Source organism: Ailuropoda melanoleuca, chromosome 11, assembly GCF_002007445.2.
Source record: "Ailuropoda melanoleuca isolate Jingjing chromosome 11, ASM200744v2, whole genome shotgun sequence".
Classification (NCBI taxonomy): Eukaryota; Metazoa; Chordata; class Mammalia; order Carnivora; family Ursidae; genus Ailuropoda; species Ailuropoda melanoleuca.
In genome coordinates this window covers 17854466-17862715 of record NC_048228.1, presented here as the reverse complement: position 1 = coordinate 17862715, position 8250 = coordinate 17854466, and the positions used below count along the sequence as shown (strand labels likewise).

The window sequence follows — 8250 nt, the reverse complement described above, 5'->3', positions numbered from 1 at the left end:
CTGGAAGAAGAAAAGAGGAGAAGGTACTGTCTTGCTTAAAGGTTTTAGGAAGTTCTTTAAAATTTAAAAAAGTATGTAATTCAAGACCATGAAATAGAATTGACTTAAAATTTTAAAGAGTTACATATATTAAACTTGACTCAATAATTCTGAAGTAGCCAGTGGGTAAATCAAGATACTCTTAAAATTGAAAATTTTCATGATTTATTATAATATTCCCATAGCCCAGAGTCCCTCTAAGTAGTTTATTATGAGATGAAGATGAATAATATAAAGTTTATTTTTTCTTCATTTCAATTTTAATAAGGAAAATGTACACACTAATTGAAATGAGCCAGGGAGAAAAGACTGGTTGAATTTGGGGGAATTTTACTCTCTGATGTCTGTAGATAGGTGAATGATACTGTATACATGACTTAGGAAAAAATGAGAAAATGCCAAAAATGAGTTATAGTTTTACAAATTTGGTGATCAGTTGGACTTTGACTTGTGTGAATTTTACTTAATATGAAAAGTATCTCCCCTTTTTTCCTAAGAATATTTCTGTTTTCTCACTCGGGGAAAAAAGTTAATCTCTAGTTCAAAAAAGAAAATGTTAGAATATAAACTGGAGGATGCTAGTGAACAAATAAATCAAATGTTAGAGGTCTAAAATCCCAGGTATTGTCATTATAGTGTGCTTAGTGCAATGCTTTCAAGCACATGATCATGTAAGTAACAGTAAGGTTGATAATTTTAGTCTCACAGTTAACAAAGGAACAATCAAAGTAATAATTTGTGATTTCTATTAACTCAAGCTCAAGAAAAATTTTCACATTTTCTCAAAAAGATCCAAACCTCTAGATACAGTGGGAAAACAACAGGAAAACAAAAAAATTTAATGACGTATAAATCCAAAGTTGAATTCTGAAATAAAATATGTGAAAACTCTTGATTTTCTTTCAGTTTTGATTTCATTTGCTTGCTTAAAACAACAACAACAACAACAAAAACCAAACAAATATAAACAATGATCTTCAGTTTCCTTTAAATACATTGGATTATGTTAAGCGTAATTTCTCAAATTATGAGAAAAAGTAATATTATTTATAGCCTGTAGAAAAATTACTCTGGAGGAAGGATGGATTGGCAGGTAATGTCACCAAAGCATTTGATTTACTGTTCTCTTGAAATTTTACTTTCATGTATCACACTGTAAAGATTAACAAAGCCTTAATATATCTTTATTGAAAAATGGGATAAAAATTCAACCAGCATGACAATAACCTCCAAATAGGAAAGGAACCTAAAGCTCTGAGAAATTAATTTCTCTAGAAATTAATTGTTGGGTAGCATGGCTGAGAAATAGGGTTTAGGTTAAAGAATTAGTGATGTTCAAAGAGGTAAGTTTTAGATTATATGTATATATATATATATTTAAATAGGCATTAAAAACAGAATCTTCTGCAATAGTATATGTACTGGTGTATATAAAAGTCCATGCTTTAAAATGATTGACACAATACTACATAGAAGGCACAAGTGCCCCACTCTACCTGTAAACCCATGTTGATGTTTTCATTCCATATCTTATCAATAAAGTTTTTTTTCCCATAGATAGTGAAAAAATATATAAATACTGCATCATTGTCAAGGTGGAGATACCTAGATTACTAGTATGGTACGGTTATGGACCTATGGAAAGATGGCCTTATACATACTAGTTAATACTACACAGAGTATGCAGTCTCACTCCTTTCCCCAAAACCTCCAATAGATTTTGTTGGACTCATATTGCAGAATTCACTGAGAATGGATTGCCCTGCCAGAGAAAATAGTACTATCAGTGAATGTGGAACCTTTCCTTCTATAAAAGGAAAACAGACGACAAACACAGGAAGCTGCAACTTTACAACTTCTCTACAAGTCAAGGAAATTCTTAAAGAGGAGTAACAGAGGAAAATATGTGGGCTAAATATAATAAATAATAGTTGCTCAAAATAAGAGTATGGGATCATAATATTTCTTTTTGCACAAAAGCAAGCTTGTTTTTAAATTAGCAAAGAGAAAATGTAAGCCCTTAAATTCAGATATTGGGGTTCCTGCTACCTTCATTTACAGATATCTCTGTCCTTATTTCCTCAAGATTCTCATTTGTCACTTGCATATAATTAGGATTCTCAGTTTTATGTAGAATTTCTGAAACCTGTGGTTAACAGAGGAACTGGGGTGTGTTATGACCCTCACACTGGAAACTGGATAATGCCACAAAACCCCACATTTCTTCCCAGAAGCTCACACAGGGATGGATGCTAGTAATTGCCAATGCGTGCATATACAACAGTTTTCATTTTATGAAAAAGGTAGAAGGAAATTTATTCACACAGTCCTCTGTTGACAATCACAAGTTCAGTAGGGGAATAAAAGTTGTGGGGTTTGCTTTTCTATTTAATAGTAAAAGGAAGCATCCTTTGAGCCTTGGTTCTTGTCTCCAGTGCTATCTCACTTTCTGTAACTCCTGTCTCAGCCAGGATGGCAGAGGTTGCCCCAGTCTGTGCAGCAGTTTGGACAGTTCCACATTATGATCTCGGTAGTAATTAGAGAGGAAAGTTCTAGACTGGAAAGCAAAAAGAAAAAAAAATTGAAGGAAGTTATTAGTTCATTATACACAATTAAGCAATCTATATTTCTTAAAATTCTATTACAACGTAGTTGTCTACAAAATATGCATTTCTTTGGATTGTTCCCCAGATATCACTCATTACCTTTTGAAAAGATTTGGCAGAACTGTAGCTATAAAATAAAAATAGGTTCAGGTATATCTTTTCTGGCTTATATACCACTGAGGCACTTATTTATTGTGGTATTGGTCAAGTCTATGCAGGGAGAAAATTTGATAAGAGGTAATGACACTAAAGAAGAATGAGGTAGGAACCTGATATGGTACCAAATCTACAAAGGGAGCTAGAAAAAAACAGACATTTATTTTAAAATTGGTCACTTTCTGTAAAATTGGGCCATAGCATAAAAAGTGAACATAAATAACCATAAAAGTTGAAATTCATGATTAAAGAAATTACTTACAACTTTGCAAAAATATTTTCTATGTTTGTTCAGGACAAAGATTAATGCCTTTAAAGCAAGAGCTTTTACTTCAAGAATAGTATAAGATCTCATTATAAAAATCATTATAGTGAACTTTCTTGTGATTCTTAAATTCCTAGTCAAACTGGAATGATTGTCCCTTATTAAATGAATGGGTAAAAAAAGAATGCTCAAATATATCAGTAGTCTTACTTTATGTTTTCCTGTATTTCTGGGAAACAGAAAATTTATAATTGGGTTTTCTTTCTGGATGTCACTTACCATATATTATAGCCCAATGAACATGGTTTTGTGTCTCTGATAAAATAGTAGAGATGAACACTTTTCCTTGTGTAAATATAGGAGCAATGGCCCAAACACTGTTTTCGTTCTGGCCAAAGTTAATACCATCTCATTTAAGCCCTTTCCAATATTTTAACACAAATGAGTCTCTTTCTTCATAAAATTCCCTTGGCAACTTTTGTGCGTACTGTGGAAATGGACTTAAGACAACTACATTTCGTCTTGTACCATCCACCAGATATTTCATTATATTTCTGCCCTTAAACCAGATTGTTAACACTTCAAAGTCTGGATAAGATGTTTATAAAAGTAGTGAGAACATTACACTGATTTCTTGGCAGATTAAAGTGATTTCTGAAACTCTTTTGAAATTATTGAGTTCAAAGGTATAGTTTAAGGAATTTCTGGTACTTCTATTTCCATAGTAACACCTGAATCACTTCCATCCTCCCTTTGCCTACCTTGCCTTGGGGAGATACTCTTTATATCTGGCTCAGCTGATGGCTAATGGGTTTCCCAAACTTAGTCTACCTCCTCAAACCATCCCCCCTCCTTTAAAAAAAGATTTTATTTATGTATTTGTCAGAGACAGTACACAAGCTGGGGGAGCAGCAGGAAGAGGCAGAAGGAGAAGCAGACACTCCGCTGAGCAGGGAGCCCAATGCGGGACTCCATCCCAGGACCCTGGGATCATGACCTGAGCTGATGGCAGATGCTTAACCAACTGAGCCACCCAGGTGCCCCGTGCCACCACTTTTATTAAGAAATTTTTTTCCCTGCTTTTGTAGTTTGTCATTATTTTATGTATCTTATTATAAATCAATGACAGTAACTAACTTACTCTCCTATAATAAATCTGAGTTCATAACTGTTTTATCTTGTATCCTCTCTGTGATATTGTGATTTATGATATAAAATATATCTAGCTTTTGCCCCCTTTTCTAGCACAGAGCTCCTAAAATCCTTTCAATTTCCTAAATGAAAGAGTTATAAAGGTATCTTTTGTTATGTTAATTAAGTGGCTCCTGGACCCCTCCTGGATTGGGGCTGGTTGCTCAGAGAAGCAACCATGTGATTAGAGCGTTGGAACTTTAAGTCCCACCCTGATGACCTCAGAGGAAAGAGGAGCTGGGGATTGAATCATTGCCACTTACTAATGATTTAATCAATTATGTCTCTGTAATGAAACCTCCAATAAAAGCCCAAAGGGACTTGGTGTAGAGAACTTCCTTGTTGATGGACATGTGGAGATTGGAGGAGAGTGGCTCACTCTTTCACTCTTATGGCTTTCCCCATAACTTGCCCAATGCATTCCTTCCACCTGGCTATTCCTGAGTTATATCCCTTTATAATTAACATGTGATCTGGTAAGTAATGTTTCTGTGAGTTCTGAGTCACTGTAGCAAAGGAATTGAACCCAAGGAGAAAGTTGTTGGAACTTTCAATCTGTAGCTGGTTGTTTGGTCAGAAGCACAGGTGACAACCTGGGCTTGCAACTGGTATCAGAGGTTGGGGAGAGACAGTCTTATAGAACTGAGCCCTTACCTGTGGGATCTAATGCTATCTCAGGGTAGATATTGTCAGAACTGAGTTGAATTGTAGGATACCCAGCTGGTGTCTGAGCACTGATTGGTGGTGTGGAGAAAATTCCCCACCCTCATGTTGGCTCTCCGTTGCTTAACTCAGTACCCAGGCATTTTACAGGCATTGCATTTGCATATTTAATATATAATAATAATGTCTATATATTTTATCCAAAAGTATTTGTTTAGTAAACAATTCATTTAAGTACTTTACAAGTAGTTACTGTTCAGTAAGTATTTATGTTTCAAGCACATCCTAATGGCAAACAATTACTATGAATATCTATCAATTATTGATCTTTGTCAGCCTATCTATATTCTAATATATAAAACATTGAGAGCAGAGAAAGAGAAGAAAAAAGAAGCAAACATATTGTCCCTTATTTTGAAACAGTTGTACGCACAATGTTTTATCAAAGTATTTCAAGATTAGGAAAATATTACCTCTGGATCCATGGGTGGATATTTTCGGCCTTTGCTCTTTCCAAGGCATTTGGTCTTTCCTCCTTCCAGTAGTTGACACCAAAAGCCCTTTTGGGGATCAAACCTACAAAAGATCAAACACATACATGATTATAAAAATTTAATGACTATAAATTGTATACAGAATTTTGAGTGAGAGAGCTTCACTAATTGGATAAAGAAAATGCACTTTGGTATGCCCATTGTTTCAGTTTAATTTAATTCTGTTTTATAAGTATTCATTGAATTGATTTAAAAGTTTAATTGAGATTAAATAAACTATATGTTATTATATATTTTTGAATATTTCTACTGAATGAAAAAAGACCTGTAAATCTTTAATCCAATCTTAGATTGAAATTATTAACTTAAGTTTCATATTTTATCTATTCATCCATAAAAGATCAAGGACCAATCATCAAAACTGCAATTCATATATACACAGGACTTTTAAAATATTTATTTGCTTATTAATATGATTTCTCTGTCAAAATATGTTAACAGATTTCTTTGAAATAATTCAATGGTATATATTAAAGGGACTGAATGTAATGTAAGTATGCTTTTGTGAATATAAACGTGAATTGAAACTTCTAAATTGGAAGAATGCTATAGTTTTTCAAGTTCAAAATGTTTATACTTTTTAAGGAGGAAGTGGTGAGTGGAAGATTAGACAACTCTTCATTTCTTTTGTTGAAGGCAAATGATCCTATGGGATAATACAGGTCCCTATACTCTAAAAGAAAATTCTAATGTTTTGCTCCTATGGCTGCATAAAGTTACAAAAGAAAGGATATATGGACTAATTATTTAAACTCAGATATATAAAAACTTTTGTTTAGGACTAACAAGATAGGAAAAATGGAAGAATAAACCAAATAAGAAGAGAAATTTAAAATTTATTGCTATGGGACTTGCTGCATACATAAAACATCGAAAAGGTTTGCATTTTTGTTGTTCAGCAGATGTTTTAGAAGGATGAAGCATAATTGACTGGGATGTAAAGTTAATTAGTTGCAGAATATTTTGTTGCCCTGGGCCCATTCCTATAATACCGGTGCACCTGCAATTTGCCTCTGCACATATGTGAACTCATTTAGGGGGAGAGGGAAATTTTCTTCACAGTTCCCTGCCCAACCTATTATTAGAGACCTGATCCTTGCAGTCCCGGTTGTCCTAGTACATGTTATCAATTAAAATTAAATACATCACTGGTTAAATGGATAAAAGGAAGACAGAGTCATTTCCAACCTGGACTTTTCCTTTTCAATCTGTTCCTTGCCTATCACAGTCCTTTCTCTAGTTTTCATTAATTTCCCAAGAGGAAAAACAATTCAGCATGCTCTGCAAAATAAGATGGGGAAGTCGGCATAACTATGCCCCTGAACAGCATTTTCTGCCTCAGGATGAGAATATTTAACTGCATTAAGGTAAAATACAGTTCTGGCAACAAAGCCAAGATATTTATACCCACACTGAGAGCATCTCTTTTGCTCTCACGTGTGTGGAGATCCCAGGATGGGCTGCAGTCTCTCTCTGTCTCCACAGCAGCTGTTGTGAGGCAGTATGTAATCCATCTCGAGGAAGAAAAGCCATACTGAAAGTCACTCTTTCAGATAGGGCTGTCATAACCTTGACTCCACATTCTTTTGTTGTCCTGGTTTCATTTATTGCATTGATGTTATATACCCCAACAGAGGGCATTTACTTTTTCTAAGTTATATGAATTCATTGTTTTATGGTTTTATCTTAGTAGGCATGATATTGTGAAATGAAGATGCGAAGCCTTTCTCAAGTAACTGTTGGACAACTTTGAGACAACAACAAATTGGTTGCCACATGACTTCTTTTATTACTTTGAACATCACTATAGTTATTAATTTTTGTGATGTGAGACATTAAAAACCATATATTCTGCCCTTGTTTGTAATCCCTTCTTGAAAAGTATGATTTTACAGGTTTACTGAACCATAAGCAACTATTTGTAGTAAACAAGATAGAACCATTCCCTAAACTACTGCAGGGAGGCAGGGGAAGACAAGCTAACATCAATGACTATTAATGTAAAATGTATTCTAGGAAGCTTTGTCTACTTAATCAACAGGGGCATGCCTTGTATTGTTGTTATTTCCATGTGTAGGTGAAAACTTCATTAGGGTTGTTTGAGTGGATAAGGAACAACCCAATCTTATTACTGCTTTTCCTGTCCTTCCATTACCCTCTCTAATTGTCTAATTGCTGATTCTAATCTGCTGTGAACTGGGAAATTATATAATCAGGCTTGTTAGAATTTTGTCTAAAATTTAATAGGCTTTGTATCAGGCCTTGTGACGGAGTCAAGTACATACCCTTTTAAAATATGTTTTGGCTCCCTGGAGGTTTTGTTTGTTTATTTTGCTTCTTTACCTTTTCCTCCATCTTTAGTTACCCAAGTATACAGTTTTTTTTTCTAAGATGATTGCAACAATATTTCCCCCTTATTCTCTTCTGAAGAATGCTCTTGCCCCTCCCCATCAAGAAGGGGAGGCTCATTGCCCTCTCTATGGATTTGTACTGGCTTCAGTGACTTAGTTGTAATCAATAAAATGAGGTGAAAATGATGCTGTGTGACTTGCAAGACTAGGTCAGAGAAGGCTATGGCTGCCTTCGATCACACTTCCTTAACATATCACTCCGTCTCAGAACACAACCACTACACTCTCCAAAAGCCACACAAAGAGGTCTCATCCCATTGAGCTTGGCCTTTGAGCCATCCCAGTCCGAGAGCCAGAGATATGACTGAAAAAGTGAAGAAACCTCCAGAACATTCCATCCCCAGACATTTGATCATACCCAGATA

At 34.8% G+C, this 8250-nt stretch overlaps 1 protein-coding gene across 1 annotated transcript in view; it reads right to left on the bottom strand.

Annotated features, from left to right (window-relative positions):
* Positions 1-986: 986 nt before the first annotated feature.
* The window catches only part of LOC100465545 (bifunctional heparan sulfate N-deacetylase/N-sulfotransferase 4), a 270808-nt gene continuing 263544 nt past the window's right edge, over positions 987-8250 (bottom strand). Inside the window, exons 13-14 of the mRNA XM_034671694.1 lie at positions 5394-5496; positions 987-2596 (exon numbers count right to left, since the gene is read on the bottom strand). Coding sequence (XP_034527585.1) covers positions 2477-2596; positions 5394-5496 — 223 coding nt within the window. The 3' untranslated portion in view covers positions 987-2476. The remainder of the gene's footprint in view (positions 2597-5393; positions 5497-8250) is intronic.